The following is a 19,379-nucleotide window of genomic DNA, read 5'->3' as shown; positions in this document are numbered from 1 at the left end:
CGGCGCCCCACTCTGGGACAATCGGCCCCTACTTCCTGCAAAAAACTATCTAAGTCATTAATATAAAAATTAAACAAAAAGGGGGCCTGTATACAACCTTGTCGGACTCCCCTTTTGATTTTGAAGTCCTTCGTCACGCTCAGATCCTGAGAAAATCTAACATTTGCTCTGGTGGATCTATGTAGATCTTCTAAAAATTCCACAATGCCTCCATCAACCCCCTTGCCCTCATGGACTGCCAGAGCTTCTTCCTGTTCACAGAGTCAAAAGCTGAGGACAAGTCCATGAAGGCTAGATGGACAGTCCCCTTATAAACCACTGTATATTTACTTAAAATCAAGTATAAGTTCAGACATTGAGTGGTCGTGGATCAGCCTCTACAAAACTAGGGGTGGGCTGAATTTGCGAAATCCACTTTCGCAAATTATCGCGAAAATGTTATAAATTATCGCAAACACGCGGAAATATCGCGAAGATGTGGAAGTTTTTTTCCCGCATGTTCGCGAAATTTTCTGCATGGTTGCGGATCGCCAACTTACCCATGTGGTTGCTCGCGGGCGCGGCCATCTTGTTTTCAGTTGTCTCGCGGTGCATGATCGCGAGAAGAAAGACGTGATGGCGCGACGCGTGACGTCAATGCGGGCGCGAACTGTCGCGAGACAGCGCAAATGGCTAAAAACAATACAACATCTCATGGAGAACGCGACCGGATCAAGAAAACTTGTCGGCGAACGCAGGGATTCAGGTAAGGCGAGAATGTATTATTTTAAAGCGCGAGCAAGAAACAAATTATCGCCAAGCTGCGGAATGCGGAAATTTTGACATTTTCGCGCTTTCCGCGGAACGCGAAAATGTCAAATTATCGCAATTTCCGCGAACGGAACAAAATTTTAGCCCAGGCCTATACAAAACCCATACTGGGAGTCGGACAAGATATTATTGTCCTCTACCCAAGAGGTGAGCCTTTGCAGGAGGGCCCTACCCATTACTTTCACCATGGAGTCTAGGAGTGAAATAGGTCTGTAGCAGTGTGGACTGCTTTTATCCCCTTTTTTAAAGACAGGTATTATAGCTGAAGTCCCCCAAGACTGAGGGCAACCTAGTTGAACTGCGGCGTTAAAAACCGATTCCAAAATTGGTGCCCAGAAAGAGGGGTCAGTCTAGAATAGATCGGGAGGGATACCATCGGGACCAGAAGCTTTACCGGCTGTTAAGCTTACAATACCTTCCATTATTTCACCCCTCCCAAACCTGAGCTTCTTAATGTTAAAACCAAATACAAGTCTATCATCCTCTTCATAGGGGCAGGCATACATCTGCTCAAAATGGGCCTCCCACTCCTCCTTCGCTATATAACATTCAAGACCTGCTCCTATCTCCTGGGCAAGACATGTTTTTTTTAATATACCCCAGAACTTTGAGCTGCCCTTGAGTGTTTCAGGGTCCAATAACTCATTCCAGGCCTCATCCCTTAAAACTTCCTTACGTGTAGCTAATGCTATTTTATAATCCCTACGACAAGTTGTTACGTCAGCTTGCACTCTGGGTCTAGAAGCAAGAGCAACCCTCAAACTTCTTGCTGTTTTTGAACACTGCTGATCAAACCATTTTGGGCCCACTTTTATCTGTTTCTTGGCTGGTACTGTCAACAAGTCAGTAACCTTATCTATGACAGTCTGGAAAGTCACTAGAACCTTCGTATGTTGATGTCCCGCCTGTGTGCAGATGACTATTTCATCTGCACATACAGATTTAATATCATTGTAGAACAGTTCCGGGTTTACTTGAGACCATCTTAGTCTTCGCTTCCCATCAGCCATGCTGAGAATCCCCCGTTTGGGGTTTGATCCTAGTTTCGTTAACCAGGGACTGGTTAGGTAAAGTAAGAGTGGGTTATGATCACTATGTTCACTCTCGACAATTTGGAAGAAGTGTACAAAGTTTTCCATAAAAGATGTAATCAGCACAAAGTCAATAAAAGTCTCCTTCCCATGGCCCTTAAAAGTAGGCACCACAAAACGTATATTTGGGTCCGTCAGAGCCATGGTTGATGTCATGTCGAGGTCATTAATCATATCATTTAACAACTCCCCTTCAATTGAATGCTCAAAATGGAAGCCTTGAGTTCTTGGACAGCACAACTCAGAAATACTTGTAGCTGAGGGATTGCCGCAGGGATGAACATTAAAATCACCTACAACCATGAGATTATGTAGAGTATGTCTCATAGAGTTATTAATAAAACTATTCAGAGCAGTTATGTGATTTTGATCGGAGCACGTAGAAACTGATTTACAAAAATTAATCAGACCAACCATACAATTCCCACTTTGCAGAGTTAGTGCAAGAATACCCAAATCGGCGGAAGATACAACACGAACTTTGCATGTCAGCGCTACAGAAACGTAAATGACCAATCCGCCCTTTGGTCTCCCTCTGTTAGATACAATTGATGGTACAAAATATGCCTTATATCCTTCTAGAAGAAAATTACATTCAGTCAACCAAGTTTCCTGCAGACAAATTATCATAAATTGTCTGATAAAAGTAATCCATAGGGGGTTCACTATCTTGGCAGCTAACCCTGCAATATTCCAGGAGATGAAGTTATTTTGACTCTTCCTATGTGGTTTATCCTCTGCCACTCCTGAGTCCGTTTTACTCCCACTTCCTGAGATATCAGATTCCCCAAGTCAATCACAGGCTTCCAGACCGGACAGGGTCTCATATCTATTCTGAATTGGGAGTCTATGACAGATATTATTTAGTCTGCTAAATATTGGCTGGGACAACACAGGAGGAGCACAATGTATATGAGGTCCCACCATAGACCAGCCACCTCCAGAAAGATTGTCCTCCCGATTAAATCCTGACCGATCCCTCCAGGGTAATGGCCTATAAAAAAAACCCAAGGGTAATAGTTTAATTGCGGTATCCTCTGTTGACTGTGGGCATACGCCCCTTGATAAAAGGCGACCCGCAATATAGGGGCTGTTGAAATTAATAATAATACAGTCGCCGCACACTGTTTTATTAGATCTGCCAATCCAGCTGACCCTGCGTACCATGATTATGTTGTTAATAAGGTTAGCTCCCCCAGGGGTATTCTGACTAAGCCAATATGCTGTTTTATTCAGCAGTTGCTCATAGCTTTCATGCTCTCCTGCTGAAAGGGCAGGCACTTGTCCCAATATGATTACATAAGGGGTGGCTTCTGGGGGGAGATCAATGACCGCTTGTCTTCGCGGTGCACTGGTTCCCTCCTCTAACCTCTGATTTACTACAGGGATAAGGGGATTCCTTTTGGAACCTAAAGATTGTACCACGGGTGTCTTTTTTTTCGGGGCACTCCTAGCGTTACTTAAGGCACTAGTAATACTAGATCCTGTATTAGTCTGCGCTGGATCGATCTCCCTATCATTGCTGCCGCCTCCTCTGTCAATCAAATTTGTTGGTTGAATATCAGCGTTCTGTGAGTCCACTATAGTTACGATATTCGATAGATTGGACATAGAGGACTCCAGGTGCAATAACCTGGATTCCACCCCACACAGTTTTAATAAAATTGGTTCCAACAAAGTTTGTACCATAACCTCTAATTTCCCCCAGAAATCTTCCTCAACATGCCCAGTAATAGATATTCCTCGAGGTGTGCCTCGGAGTTTACAGACCTCCACGGACGCTAAGCAGAACTACGGGGGAAGGCTGCTGCCTTGATAGCTATGGGACTGCGAGGACCAAGGGGCCCAGCGCCAACCACATCAGCCTCACCTGGTCGCTCTTCCCGGAGCCGCCTCCCTGCATCCAATCAACGCCTCGCGGCCCCCGCTCCGCGGGAGCCGCTCGCTGGTTCACTCAGGATAAAAGCTTGGACGAGCCCCCATTCGTGCTGTGTGCCTCGGAGTTTACAGACCTCCACGGACGCTAAGCAGAACTACGGGGGAAGGCTGCTGCCTTGATAGCTCAGGGACCGCGAGGACAAAGGGGCCCAGCGCCAACCACATCAGCCTCACCTGGTCGCTCTTCCCGGAGCCGCCTCCCTGCATCCAATCAACGCCTCGCGGCCCCCGCTCCGCGGGTGCCGCTCGCTGGTTCACTCAGGATAAAAGCTTGGACGAGCCCCCATTCATGCTGTGTGCCTCGGAGTTTACAGACCTCCACGGACGCTAAGCAGAACTACGCAGGACTGCGAGGACCAAGGGGCCCAGCGCCAACCACATCAGCCTCACCTGGTCGCTCTTCCCGGAGCCGCCTCCCTGCATCCGATCAACGCCTCGCGGCCCCCGCTCCGCGGGAGCCGCTCGCTGGTTCACTCAGGATAAAAGCTTGGACGAGCCCCCATTCGTGCTGTGTGCCTCGGAGTTTACAGACCTCCACGGACGCTAAGCAGAACTACGGGGGAAGGCTGCTGCCTTGATAGCTCAGGGACTGCGAGGACCAAGGGGCCCAGCGCCAACCACATCAGCCTCACCTGGTCGCTCTTCCCGGAGCCGCCTCCCTGCATCCGATCAACGCCTCGCGGCCCCTATTAGATGGGTTTCTGGATACTATCAATATAGACACCAATGTTTATATTGTGGGCGACCTAAATTGCTGCTTTGAACCCCTGCTCTCCACCCTTGACTCACTAACTTGGGAAGTGGATGCGATTTTAAACATCCCTCCTCTCGATCTCCCGCCTATCATGAGGTGGACTGAGTCTGCCACCCAGTGGATGGGATTATGTATGGAGCGGGGATTCAGGGCCGCCAATGGGAGGACTGCCTCTGATAAGGGTGGAAAGATGACTTTTTCAGATGGTCGACGTCGTAACAGCAGAATTGACTATGCCCTTGTTAAAATCGAGTTCTGGTCCACATTAGGTGATATGGCGGTTTTCGACCGCCCAGAGAGTGACCATAACCCGCTGGTCTTAAGTCTCCTACTCCGACCAACACATAGAACCGAACCCTCTGAAATAGGGACTGCGGAAGCCGTTTTAACCAATGACCAACGGCGTGTACGCTGGGATAAGGTTGCAATTGATGTTGAATTATTATCCGAGATCAGCTCCAAGGTATCCGGTGCTCTCGATGATCTACAGTCTCTTCAAAGCACTGAGGACGTAGTTGGCAAAGCTACTCGTGTACATGACCTTCTTTTTACTGGCCTTAAATCTCTTTTCACAAAACCCTGTAAGGCTAAGAAACCCGCTACTTTAAAACCATCTTCTTGGTATAATAAAGCTTGCCGAGAATCATTTAGCAACCTAAAATTTGCTATTGCTAACAAAGACCCAGACAACACCAGAATGGCTAGGAAAATCTATAAGAGGGCTAAAGCCAAGGCCAAGCAAGAGTGGGACAACGATCACTGGAATGACCTTCTGGCTGCCAGTAAACATCGGAACCTAACCCTGTTCTGGCACATTGTTAAGTGGGGCAACTCGCAGAACAGCCAGGTCCCTACTAATCACGTTCCACCAGACGTCTGGGTGACACATTTTGAATCCCAGTTTTCGAATCCCCCACAGGTTGAGGGGCCGGCCATAGCAATATTCAGGGATCTGTCCATCGCCTCGACCTTAATTTTTGACTGTGCTGAGGTTGAAAAGGCCTTAAGTAAGGTTCCAAGTGGTAAGGCGCCGGGAATGGACTGTGTTCCCACGGATCTCTTTAAATCTGACCCTGGGAATTGGGTGCCTTACATCTCACACTTTGCCAACGCCGTAGCCAGAGGGGCCGATATTCCTGATTCTTGGGGGGGGGGCCGAGATTCTCCCCATTTTTAAAAAAGGCGATCGCTCCTGCCCGGGGAACTATCGCCCAATTAGTCTTATTGACTCTGTCCAGAAAATTATCGCCAGAATGATCTTGGCTCGAATTCAGGCTTGGATTGAGCAGGAGGATACCATCTCTCCTCTGCAAGCCGGTTTCAGACCGTGTATTAGTACCATCGACCAGGCATTCAAATTTCAATTGATTGTCTGGAAAACGGTCTATTTGTGTGGCGGTACATTATATGCTGCCTTTGTAGACCTCCGGTCAGCATTTGACCTAGTCAACAGGACGAAACTTTGGAGTGTATTGGCTGAGCTAGGGCTCCCAGCCGATCTTCTGAATATCATCATTAGGCTCCATGATAACAACTTTGCACAAGTTCGCTGGGGGAAACAGGGCCAGGTTACCGATCGTTTTAGGGTCAACCGGGGTGTCAGGCAGGGGTGCGTCCTTGCTCCCACTTTGTTTTTATTGTTTATTAATAGTGTTGTACAGTATTACTCCAACACTTCGACGGACGCCCCAACGTTGGGAGGTACCAAAATTCCACTCCTTATGTTCGCCGATGACACCCTACTCCTCTCCCAGACCCTGTCTGGACTACAGGTGGCACTTAATGTTTTCACAAACTTTTGCTCTGACTTTGACCTGTCTGTCAATGTGTCCAAAACCAAATATATGGTTTTTAACAAAGGGAGAGGCGTTAAGGGTCACGTTTCCATGGACAAAGCCCTGCTTGAACGTACCAATATCATGACCTATCTTGGGGTGGTTTTTGAAAATAAGTTGGATTGGAGGCCACAAATTGATGTTTTATCTTTAAAATTTGCCCAGCTGTCTGGTTGCCTAGTTAAAGAACAAAAGCAATCCCAGTCGAGAATGATAGGCCCCCCCATTAAAATCTTTAACGTTAGGATCAATTCGGCGATCCTTTATGGCGCCGAACTTTGGGGTTTCGCCGATCTTTCTCTTCTGGTTAAGGCACAATATACATTTCTTAGAATGCTCACGGGCCTTCCCTGCTCCACCCCTGTTAAACCGCTCCTGCTGGACCTTGGCTGTCACTCGTTTGACGACATTGCAAGGTTTAAGCCACTGGCCTTTTGGAGGCGTTTATGGACAGTCCCCGAGCTGTACCTTTATGCCAAGGCCTTTCTCGATGTGCGATCCATCCTGGGGGCTGGCAACATCCCCTGGTTCAAACAGACTAAACAACTCCTGGACTCTATGGGGTTAGGTAATCTATGGACTGATCCAGCTAATAACCCCTTTCCCTCCAAGAAAGACTTTAAGGGCCTTTATTGGTCAATGGTGCAGCAAAAACATTTAAATTCAGCTACTGCAGAGTCCTTGACAGGAAGGTTCCTAGCCCAAAAAAGAATCCCTCTCCTCGAAGCTTACTGGGACACTATCACCAGACCTTGTGACAGGAAACTTTACCATCAATTTAGGGTAGGCTCACTTCCGACTAATTCTTTTACCAAAAAATGGAAGGGTGCTTCCAGTGATTCCTGTAAAAGATGTATGGACTGTATAGATTCTGTTGGCCATATCTTTTTTGTTTGTCCCGCTTATGCCGCACCCAGAGCTAAATGGCTCAAACCATTATGTCGTACTCTGGGTACAAGACAAGGGTCAGAAGCTCTTGAAATATTGAGATTTGAGCCTAGTGAATATGTTGCCATTGCTGTCGCTAAATTTTTGGCTTGGGTTTGGTTTATTCGAACAAAGAGGCACTAGGTTACAGCATTATTTTTATGTATTCTGTTCATGTTTTGTTTTCTTTTATGTATTTTTTATGTATTGTAACTGTCTTTTATGATGTAATACATCGACAATAAAGACTAATGAATGGAATGGATATTCCTCCATCATTCTGGGCATTGTTAGTTAAATCTCTTAGAGGCTCCTGTTCCGTGTCATGAATTTCTGCCGCTGTCAACACTTTTTCCCCTGCAACTGCGTATTCCTGAAATTTAGTTGCTCGGGTTTTTTGTGAAATGACACTTAGTTTTTTGAACGGGTAGATACAGTTTTTTGTTTCTGCTCTCTTCCCCTTAATTTGTACTTCACAGGGCTAGATATCAATTCTGGAGTCCCGGAGAGCCTACTACGGTTTGGTATAGATGTATCACCCTCAGCCTGAGGGACCCTTTCTGAAGCTAAGGGCAAGGTGGTTTGATTCGTGATAGCCATTAGTACTGGGGTAGTAGGTAACCTACCCATACTAGGGTCCAGCGATAGTCTACGCTCCGTCATTGAGATCTCTTTATTAATAGCTAACTCTGCCCTGGTCAAATAAGCATCCAAGGTCCCAACCATCCCAGAGCCTCCTCCATCCTTCCTTCTGGGCATTGTACAATATCGACACTTCTAAATAACCCAATACAAATTACTTTTGACACAAGGATACCCTGATTCAGGGTAAATTAATACACCACTTCAATACCAGTTTACAATCCAAATACTGAAGATAATATCCTAATGATAAGCAGAGTCCAAGTCCAAGATTCTACTCACTTAGAGATGATGACTGCTCCAAGGTAACGCAAAACTACATTGTTAGCGGGATGGCCCAGCCCGGCATGTTCTGGCCCCTGACGACCACAGACGGCCCTCCCTTTGCCCGGGCTTCGCCGGCGCACGTCCCGCGTTGCGAGAGGGCGGGCGCGCTTATGTGGCTGCGGGGCAGTGAGTCACCAGACTGCGCCGTCCAAGGCAGTCTAGGAGTTGTGGTCAGCAGTAATTCAAAGGCTAAACACTACTGCACCTTAACTGTTATGAGTAGCTCCAAATGGGTGAAGCATATATCCAAATCAACAATATCTCATAGTCCGGGAAACAAACGTGAGAGCAGTGGCCCAGCCCAGCCTCTTCTGGGCTCTGACGGATGTGGGCGTGTCAGCTCTAGGCCTGGGCTTGTCCCACGCTCGCGTCCAGCACAGCCAGGAATGACAGGCGCTTATGAGCAGCGGCCCCTCCTCTTTTGGGCCAGGTGAGTCCTGGAACACAGAGTCCCACTTATGCAGCAGAGGTGGTTTCAGCAAAGCATCTTGCGCAGCGGGGAATGACAGGCACTTATGAGCGTGTCTTCGATGCCGGCAGCCCCTCCTCCTTTGGGCCAGGTGAGTCCTGGGACACAGAGTCCTACGTAGGCAGGAGCAGCGGTTCCCCAAAACATCAGGCGACTGTCCTCCTTTAAGGCAAAACGTTCAGCCCTCGATGCCGCAGGTGCCACGGATCCAGTGGCGCGCTGAGCCGCTGCCTGTCACCCAGGGCGTGCGCGCACAGACCATGTGCGCATGGACCAAACGAGCAGAAGGAAGACCCGGGCAGGCACGGGAGACAGCGCGACCCTGGGGACAGTGCACTCAGCACCGGCATGCAGGTAGGGGAGCTCACCGCAGACTTGATGGGTCCCGGCACGTGTTTACTCTTCGCCACACCGCGGCTGTTGCAGAGAGGGCTGTGGATGCTCCGACGGTGGAGCAAGCGAACACCGGCAGGCACAGCCGTTGCGGGTCCCAGTAGCCAGTTCCCTTTTCTTTTCTGTACCATCCTCGATCGCATTTTCCTGCCGCTGCTGCCCCTGCGGCCCCGCCCACCCGCGCCCATTCGCTAACCCCTGCCACCTGCCTCCCCCCTCCAAGCTGCCCCTCCCTCCCTCCTCCCCTTAAATGGCAGCCTCTGCGCGGTGAGGAGAGCGACCCTTGACCTTACCAGGTAGGTCGCTCCCCCCTGCTGCAGCTCCACCAGCGCTCGTGTGTCCCCCGTGCCCAGTGTCTGCTGTGCCCAGCTTTTGCTTCTGTTTCCTGTGTGCCTGCCCATTTAGATTGTTCCACTGTGTGCTCATTTTTGCATTTTTTCCCTCTGTGCCCTCTCGCTCGCAGTTCCCTTTCCCTTTCTGTACCATTCTTGCTCGCATTTTCCCACCTCTGCTGCCCCTGTGGCCCCGTCCCCCCTGCGCCCTTTCGCTAACCCCAGCCACCCACCTCCCAGCTGCTCCTCCCTCCCTCCTCCCCTTAAATGGCGGCTGCTGTGCCCGAAGGCGCGCCTAAGGCAAGCCCATCTCTGCCCGTCCGCGCCTGGACCGCGCCCACCGCCAGATCCCCTGGTCCCCGCACCAGCCATGAAGACCGCCTCCGCTACGACGCCAGCACCCTCGTCGCTCTCAACCCAGGAAGGACCCACACATGCTGCAAAGCTGCCCCGAAGCGCACCCACGGTCCCTTCGCCTGCCGGAACTGCAGCTTCTCCTGCCTCGAAGGCGTCGAGACACCCGCCACGACGGAACCCAACCAGCTCAGATGCATCCTGATCAACACCCGCTCCGCACGCAAACACGCCGTCGAGCTCTGGGACCTACTCGACACTGCATCCCCGGACGTCGCCTTCCTGACCGAGACCTGGATGAACGAAGCCTCCTCCCCAGACATCGCCATAGCCATCCCCAAAGGGTACAAGATTCCCCGCAGAGACCGCACCAACGGAGCCGGAGGAGGAATCACCATCGTCCACAGGAAGACCATCAGGGTCTCAACAAACACCAACAACACCCTCAACACCGCCGAACACATGCACTTCCAGATCCACACGGACTCCAGGACCACCCTAAGAGGCACCCTCATCTACAGACCGCCCGGACCCCGTCCACAATTCTGCGACTCCATTGCAGACTTCATCAGCACGCACGCGCTGACCTCCACCGACTACATCCTCCTCGGAGACCTAAACTATCACCTGGAGAACAACAACGACAGCAGCTCCTCCACCCTGATCGACAACCTCGCCAACCTCGGACTAAAACAGCTCGTCACGACGCCGACCCACATCGCAGGTCACACACTTGATGCCATCTTCTCCTCAAGCCCCCATGTCGCCTTCAGCCACGCCTCCGAACTCACCTGGACAGACCACCACTGCATCCACTTCACCTTCCGAAAACCCCTCACACACCACCGCACCCTACAGGTCTCCCGCCGCTGCTGGGGCAAAGTCACTGAAGAACAACTACAGACAAACCTTGCACTCAACCCACCGACCAACCCCACCAACCCCGACGATGGTGCACGCATCCTCAGATGCTGGATGGACGACTGCGCCAACACCTTAGCCCCGCTGAAAAAGCCAACCAACAGAGACACCAGCAAGAGAGCCAGCTGGTTAACCCCGGAACTCCTAGATCAAAACGCACCTGCCGGAAATTGGAGAACAATTGGCACAGCGAAAAGATGCCGGACAACCGTGCGGCCCATAAAGACGCCATCGGCAACCACCACCACCTCATCAGGACCGCCAAAAGGACCTCCTTCAAAGACCGTCTCAACAACAATGCACACAACAGCAAGGAGCTCTTCAACATCGTGAAGGAACTCTCCAACCCCAGCTCCAGTGCCAACAACATTCCACCATCGCAAGCCCTGTGCGACTCCCTCGCCTCCTTCTTTCACCGCAAGATCACCAACATCCATGACAGCTTCAACCCCCGGACGACCCCCACAGGCGGATCCACGCCGGATCCCCCGCATCCCATCGACCACGACTCCCTGACCACCTGGGCCAACGTGAGCATCGAGGAAACAATCAAGACCATGGGCACTATCCACTCCGGCTCCCCGTCTGACCCTCTTCCACACCACATCTTCAACAAAGCCGGCAGCTCCATCGCACCCCACCTGCGCAACGTCATCAACCTCTCTATCGAGACTGGGTGACTTGAAGCCTAAACCTAGCTTTTAAATATTAATATCTCACCCCTAAGTAGGCCTTACTGCCCATAAGTCCTGGTACATGGCATTTAAAAGTAGGACATGTAGACATGCAATGTTACACATGACCTTACAGTGACTAGGCCCCAAAAGCTATTTTCACTGTATCAAGGCTGGTTGTTTTACAGGAAAATACTGGGATGTATTATTAAATTGCATAATGCTATCTCCGGGGGAAGGGGGAAAGGGGACCAGCTAGGAATTTTGAGACTATTTGCAATATTTATTAAATGCTCAATTCACCGGTGAAGTCGGCGTTTTGATAAATATTAAGGAAAAGGTAATTTTGGAAAGTGACTTTTTCCCTGTCAAAGGCATCAGGAGGATACCTTGTATTAGTCTACCACTTCAGCGCTCTGAATTCTTAACTGTGAATGAGGTGTGAAAGATTGCTCCAAGAGCAGAGACAGAGGCTTGGGTGTGGAGAAGTGTTTCCATTCCTCTGACAGAATGACCATTTGGGAGGTTCCCGGAAAATTAATTAACTTCAAAGGGACCTCCCCTGTCACAGGCAGATGCCCGATGATACCTGCACATGCCCAATTGCAGTGAGGAGCTAGCCCCAGAACTGGTTTGAAGTAACCACAGAGTACTGATTTTTCATTACCCTGGCCACACTTATGGGCTGGGCACTCAGGCTCTGAGTTAGGGGAGAAGATTTTCACCAACTTGGATTTAGGCAGAGAGGGGCAATGTTTTCTCTAGGCTACACAGAAAATGCTACACAAGGGGGTTGAACTACCTCTGGTATCCTTTACCCTATTAATAAGGGAGGGGTCTGGAGTCACCCAGACACAAATGCTGGTGCCAGGCATACATGTGGCATCCCCAGTACCCTACTCATAACACTACTGGACCTGAAAAAGATCAGAATTGGACTGATCCTGATGTCTGAGACCTGAGAAGTGTCCTGAAGGACTGGACTTGCTCTCCTTCTTGTACCCAAGACAAAGAAGTGGCCTCCAAGGATTATAAGGCTGACCTCCAGTTCAAGATAAATGAACTAAACAAGCTACAAGCGGCTTTTTCTGCGGCTGCCTAGCTGACCAGTTCAAATTGGATCTTCCCTGTACCTGCTAGTGGCTTCTGCTGGAGGGAGACTTGACACCCAAGTGCTGTTTCTGAGTGTCCCAATTGCAGATAAGGGATACAGAAGTGGTTTTGCAGCTTTAATAAAAGGAAATGAAATCTTGCTGTAAAATTCCTTAACACACTTCTGTTGCAGGAACTTGTTTACAGTGGTGCCTCATCCAAGATAACGGTAGCTGTGGAAAAGGATGCCACAAAGTGAAAGTAAAACTAGACTAAAATATCTCAAGACTTCGTGGTAGACACCAACTTGAATCTTGAGTACAAATGAAGAAAGCAAAATAAATCAGTACGCTTCCCAAACTTGTAACTGGAGTCTTGGAAAACCTGATTTTTTTGGAGGTGTATGTTCTTAACGTTCTCTTGGATGTCTGCTTCTCTTGACACTAACACTGGATTCCCTTCTGAACATTTGGTTCTAACCTCTTTCTTTTCCTTTCTTTCTATAGGAACAGCGCCTTTTTTACATTGATATTTTTAAATGTATTGCCTCAGAGTAAGTGTTAAGGTGCTTTTGCTTATGGGATTCTTTATCACCATTAGAGTTACCTTTATATTTTTTCATTGATGACCTGTTACACAACAATAGTACATAACAGGAATAATCTATAAGTAACATGTATACCTTATACTTTGGTTGAATTCTGAGCCATCAACAAATCTCCAGATGTCTTCAGACTCTGTGTCTGTAAGTCCCAACCAGTAGCTGCCAGGTCCTATAGTGGAGGAGAGGTAGCCCTACAAAACAAAGTTTATATATTTATGTAATGGCGGCGACATGAAGTGTAGCCCAATAAAATGATATTTAGAGCAACTGCACTAATAAACATACACTCACACATTTATTACTACAGTGGAAAAGGCAAATTCAAATTAAAAAAACATGGTGTACAGCCTTATAGACTGCATTTTAACAAGGTGTCCCTTCCTGAATAAAAACAATCTTAACAGGTGGTTTGCTCTATCCTTGGGTGCTGCAGAATGCAGCACACTTGGAAAGAGCAATATACAAGGAGAAATAAAACATTTCTCCTCGTATCACCTGTTTAAGACTAAGTATTTCCTGGTCTTATTGTTGGTGCTACCCCATACCTTGTAATTATGGGCAGCGCCAAAAAGCAAAGGGTGCTGCGGCGGAATGCCCACTGCAGCACCCATTGCCCGTCTCTTTCACGGGCTGTGTGCATGAATAGGAGCATTATTTACAGGGCGGCATCAAGCCATGTGTAAGTGGCTTAATGCCCTTGTAAATAATGTGAAGGAGTTAACGCCACCAGAACATCACTAAAAGTGACGATCTGTTGGTGTTAAGTCCTTGCAAGTATGCCCCTTTGTTACCTCCATAACCTACAGTTCAATCATATCACAGTTCCACTTTAATACTAATTTACCAGACAGGGAATGTGGAGCCACTATTGACTTTTCATAGCTGATTTGGGGTCATTCTCTTTGAAATTTATTTTTTGGGCTGTTTCTCAGACAAAACCTTTGTGCTAGGTGACAGCTCCAAACAGAAGTATCAAAAACAAGGACACAGTGAAGCATGAAATCTCAACCCCAAGCTGTCATCAGCTTTCCTGAGCAGTCATCAGGCACAGACAAAAGGACAGGACTGATTTGAAACGTTGGCACCTTTCCCAAGAGAAACCTATGATCTACCCCTTACTTCTACCATCTACCCAATGTCATCACTCAGGAAGGAGTAATCAGAAGCCCTTTGCTAAAAAAGGACCTCACAGAATTTCACTGGGTAGCCTTTTCTCCATTCTTCCTCACTTCATTTCTGGGTCTCCACCCTCCATCCACATGGATTCCGTCAGTACACGCCCACTGTGTAGGGATTCTGTATCTACTCTCCATCACATTATGCAAAATGTACTGGTCCATGCACTTAGACGTTCATCACACAAGAGTCTTACTACTATGCACTTGCTACTGGACATAAACATTCAATGAATCTCAGCGCAAATATCTGGGGTCACACAGAATCCCTCTTTGGGCCATCTGAGATGGTCTATCTGGAGCCTTCATCACCCCCCTCCAATGCTCATCAGAGCCTTCTTGTGATCCTGAGCTCCCCTTTGCTGAGTGCCATAGCCCTTTGACTCCTTTGTTAGCCATCAACCATTTGAACTTTCCAAACCGTTTCTGCCATCCTTCACAGACCACACTTATCTTCACCTCTGCCAGGTTTCAGTTCCTCTGCCCTCAGATCCACTTTCAGACTACTATGCCAGCATCAGACCATGTTTTTTACACTCATAGGTCAGAGTGTGACTGTCCCGGCTTTTATTCACTTTGCATGTTCTGATTTTCCGCATTTACTTACTAGTTCTGTATGTGGACTGAAAAGTTGGAAGTTTGTTTGGGGTGGCAGCCTAAGAAGCATGAAAAGGAACCATTTAAAAAAGGGATATCCTAATACATGTGGCCTAGAATCACATAGCTGTCTTCCTGCTCCCGGTGTTCTTGCTTCTCTTCCAGGTTGTTCTGTGCATTTAGGTGCTGGTCCTCACCTAGTCCTGTTCCAAGTCCTACTTTTCTGGACTATATTGTAACGCCCTGAACGTCTCAGGATCATTTAACAGACACGATAATGAGAACGCAACCACTTGTGAAGGTTTAGTTATTTTAATGAAGGCAAAAATAATACAAGGAATAAACAAAGGTTATAGTCACTGGAATCCTCCAGGCTAAGTACGTTACCAGCCCACAGCACGGATGGTCCTAACCGTCCTCTGCATATACGCCGATCCCGGTGTATGCCAACAGAGGGCAGAAATGAAATGGCCGACAATGCCAATCGGTAGGCTGTGAGGGGCACGAAGAGTGTTGGGGAGAATCGAGGAGTCAGGGAAACACCCAGCCGGGGTCTCTACCTGAAGGGAGCAGCCGCTCAACCTCTTCCTCAGACTGCACCGGGACGCGGAGTCACCTCCTGGTGATGCGTCACCGATACCCCAATCACAAGCAAAGAAGACTGAACCGAGAGCAGCCGCTCGATAGATCCTGTGGACTTCCGAGTCTGTAACGCGGCAAACACCTCCTGGTGTGCGTTACAGCTGGCAGTCCCTGTATCTCTGGTCGGGCTGGGAGTTACGACTCCAACCAGCAAAAGCGCCACTGCGCTTTGACTCAGCCGAGTCAAAAAGCGAAGCTCAATGGTTATCCGGTAGAGCTTCCGGGTCCTTCACAGGTGACGATGGGGCAAGACACGGCCCAGGGAGTAACAACTCGACCTACCTCCGTTCTTGCCTTACTGGAGCACCACTCCGGAACACTGCTCTTCACTAAGCAGGTACGTCGGTTGTAAACACAATATCCGACAGCGTTGTACCTCCCGGTTCCTCCCTTTATAGGGCGTTGTTTTCCTTGAGTTATGTAACAGCTCTCCTGTTTACATAAGGGCGTGTTTTCCTTGAGTTATGTAACAGCTCTCCTGTTTATACAAGGGCGTGTTTTCCTTGAGTTATGTAACAGCTCTCCTGTTTACATAAGGGCGTGTTTTCCTTGAGTTATGTAACAGCTCTCCTGTTTACATAAGGGCGTGTTTTCCTTGAGTTATGTAACAGCTCTCCTGTTTTACATAAGGGCGTGTTTTCCTTGAGTTATGTAACAGCTCTCCTGTTTACATAACCTCTCAACCGCTAAGCATCCTGGGAGATGTAGTCCGTTTTCGCTGGTTACCGTTTTCCTCCCCTCGCATGACAGGAATTCTTGACAGTACATCCTCCCTCTCAGCGGCTCCCCACGGGTCCAGCGCTGGCAGGAAAACGCCGATGGAACAAGGAGACCAAGCGCGGAGCATGAACCCCTTCAGCCGGTTCCCATGACTGCTCCTCCGGGCCATAGCCTTTCCACGCAACCAGGTACCACAGCTTCCCCCTGCGCCATTGGGACGCCCATATGCCCGACACTTCATACTCCACCTCCGACTCCACACATACCGGCCTAGGTGTCCCAGACGGCTTGGAGGGTGCTGGTTTGAGCAATGATACATGAAAGACAGGGTGTATCCGCAATGACTGGGGCAAGCACACCTTCACGTTCACGGGACCCATACACTTGGTAATTCGATAGGGGCCCATGTACTTGGGATGGAACACACTGTTCTTTCGAAACCTCATGTTTCTTGTGGATATCCAGACGTAGTCTCCAGTGCGGTACAGTGGCCCGGGCCTTCTCTTCCTGTCTGCCGCAGCCTTGTATCTTCTCTTGGCCTCTATTAGGACAGCCCTTGAGCGCATCAACGTGTCTTTTATGTGTGCCACCCTGTCCACTGTGGCGGGAATCCTGTCCTCTCTGAACGGATGTAGAAATGGCAAGAACCTGGGATGTTGGCCATAGTTGCTATAGAACGGAGATGACTGTGTGGAGCTGTGAGTGGCGTTGTTATAGGCGATCTCTGCAACCCATAGCAAGTCGACCCATTCTTCCCTGCCCTGGTCCACAAAACATCGCAGATACTGTTTGAGCGTTTGGTTCAGGCGCTCGGTTTGGCCGTCCGTTTGAGGGTGGTAGCTGGTGGACAGGGCGGTCTTAACATGCAGCGCAGTGCACCAAGTCTTCCAGAATTGCGCAGTAAACTGCGACCCCCGGTCCGACACGATCACCCCAGGTAATCCATGCAGTCGTACCACATTCTTTAGGAGTAGTGACGCCAATTCCCCGGCCGTAGGGACTCTCTTGCAGGGGATGATGTGCTTCATTTTCGTCAAGTAATCCACCACCACCAGTATTGCCGTCATCCCCTGGTCTACCGGTAGGCCCACCACGAAGTCCAGTGATATGCTATCCCATGGTCTATCCGGGGTCGGAAGTGGATGTAAGAGCCCTTGGGTTCGGCCATGATCGGCCTTCATGGTAGCACACGTAGGACACTCCTGTCCCCACCTCCTGACATCCACTCTCATGGTTGGCCACCAGAAATGCCGTCCCATGCTAGCCACCATTTTTTCAAAGCCCAAATGACCTGCGCATGGAGAGTCATGGCACCAGATGAATGCTTGTTTCCTTAGCCTAGGCGTGGGTATCAATAGGCACCTGCCCTTCAGGGGTATCCCGTCCTTCAGCTGCCATTCTCTGTGACTGAGGAGCCACCTCCGCCATGCGAATGACCTGATCCCTCTCTTTATTCCCCTCAGGAAAGTATCCGGTTGGATAACCCCCAATACCATCCTCGGGGAAATGATGGAATGCTCGGTCGCAGGCAATGGTTCCTTAACTGCAGATTGACGGGACAGGGCGTCCGCCTTCCGGTTTTCCGTCCCCGGCCGATATGTGATGCGGAAGTTGAACCCCGCAAAGAAGATCATCCACCGCAGCTGTCTGGGAGAAAGGTGTCTTGTGGCCGTCATGAACTGTAGGTTCCGATGGTCCGTGTACACCAATACCACATGTCTTGCCCCCATCAACCAATGCCTCCATTCGGTGAAGGCGTCCTTGATTGCGAGAAGCTCCTTCTCCGCAATATGGTAGTTGCGTTCGGCGTCGTTGAGTTTGCGGGACATGTACGCAACGGGATGAAGCACCCCTGTGTCGTGGTTGCGTTGGGACAAGATAGCCCCCAACGCCATATCCGATGCGTCCGCTTCCACCACGTAGGGGAGATCCGGATCGGGGTGAGCCAACACCGGTGCCTTACCAAAGGCGCTTTTCAGGGCCTCAAAGGCTTTGTTCGCTTCAGGGGACCAGACAAACTCCTTGGACTTCCTCAGTAGCTGTGTGATTGGGGCCACCAATCCTGAAAATCCATCTATAAACCGCCTGTAAAAGTTGGCGAAGCCAATGAAACTTTGGACGTCCTTCACGCTTTGGGGCACCGGCCATTCTTTCACCGCCTTGATCTTTCGTTCTGCCATCTCCTGTCCCTCTGGACTCAGCATCACTCCGAGGAATTCCACGGATGTGACGTGGAAGTCACACTTGCTGAGTTTACAAAACAGCATGTTTTCCCTCAGCTTTTGGAGCACAGCTTTGACGTGGTGTACGTGCTCCTCCACACTGGACGAATAGATGAGGATGTCGTCGATATATACGACCACGTAGATATCCAACTCCTCTCTGAATACCTCATTCAAAAAGTACTGAAAGGCTGCCGGGGCGTTGCACAGACCGAACGGCATGACGAGGTACTCAAAAAGGCCGAACCTGGTCTTAAAGGCGGTCTTCCACTCGTCTCCGTCCCTCATGCGCACCAGATGGTATGCCCCTTTCAAATCCAACTTGGTGTAGATACGAGCTTTCTTGACCTGTTCCAGGAGTACACTGATGAGAGGCAAGGGGTACCGATTCTTTACGGTTATCGCATTCAATGCCCTAAAGTCCACACAGGCTCTCAGCTCCCCATTAGCCTTCGGGATGAAGAAGAGTGGCGAGGCGGCCGGAGACTTGGATGGGCGGATGAATCCTAGCTTGAGGAGTTTATCCAGGTACCCCCGGAGATGCACGTTTTCAGGCTCCGTCAGGGCATACAGCCTGCCGCTGGGAACGCTGGCCCCTGGCACCAGGTCGATCTGGCAGTCAAACTGTCTATGTGGTGGTAGCACTTCCGCCTTCACCTCATCAAATACATCCTCAAAACTGTGATAAGCCTGGGGGAGAGCCACATCTTTTTCTGCCGCTGTAGCCACCGTCTGACTCCCGCTCTCATCTGCGTCAAGGGATTCCGTTCCTATTCCACAATGCAGGATGCAATACGGTGACATCAGTTCGATGCGATGTGTTGGCCAATCCACAGAGGGGTTGTGTTTCTGTAGCCACG

At 49.6% G+C, this 19,379-nt stretch overlaps 1 protein-coding gene across 1 annotated transcript in view; it reads right to left on the bottom strand.

Moving 5' to 3' along the window:
* The window catches only part of LOC146863394 (C-type lectin domain family 4 member D-like), a 189,053-nt gene that overhangs the window by 4,338 nt on the left and 165,336 nt on the right, over nucleotides 1-19,379 (bottom strand). Inside the window, exon 7 of the mRNA XM_085643366.1 lies at nucleotides 13,242-13,354. Coding sequence (XP_085499492.1) covers nucleotides 13,242-13,354 — 113 coding nt within the window. The remainder of the gene's footprint in view (nucleotides 1-13,241; nucleotides 13,355-19,379) is intronic.

Source organism: Triturus cristatus, chromosome 2_2, assembly GCF_964204655.1.
Source record: "Triturus cristatus chromosome 2_2, aTriCri1.1, whole genome shotgun sequence".
Classification (NCBI taxonomy): Eukaryota; Metazoa; Chordata; class Amphibia; order Caudata; family Salamandridae; genus Triturus; species Triturus cristatus.
This window is presented reverse-complemented; position numbering and strand designations above follow the sequence as displayed.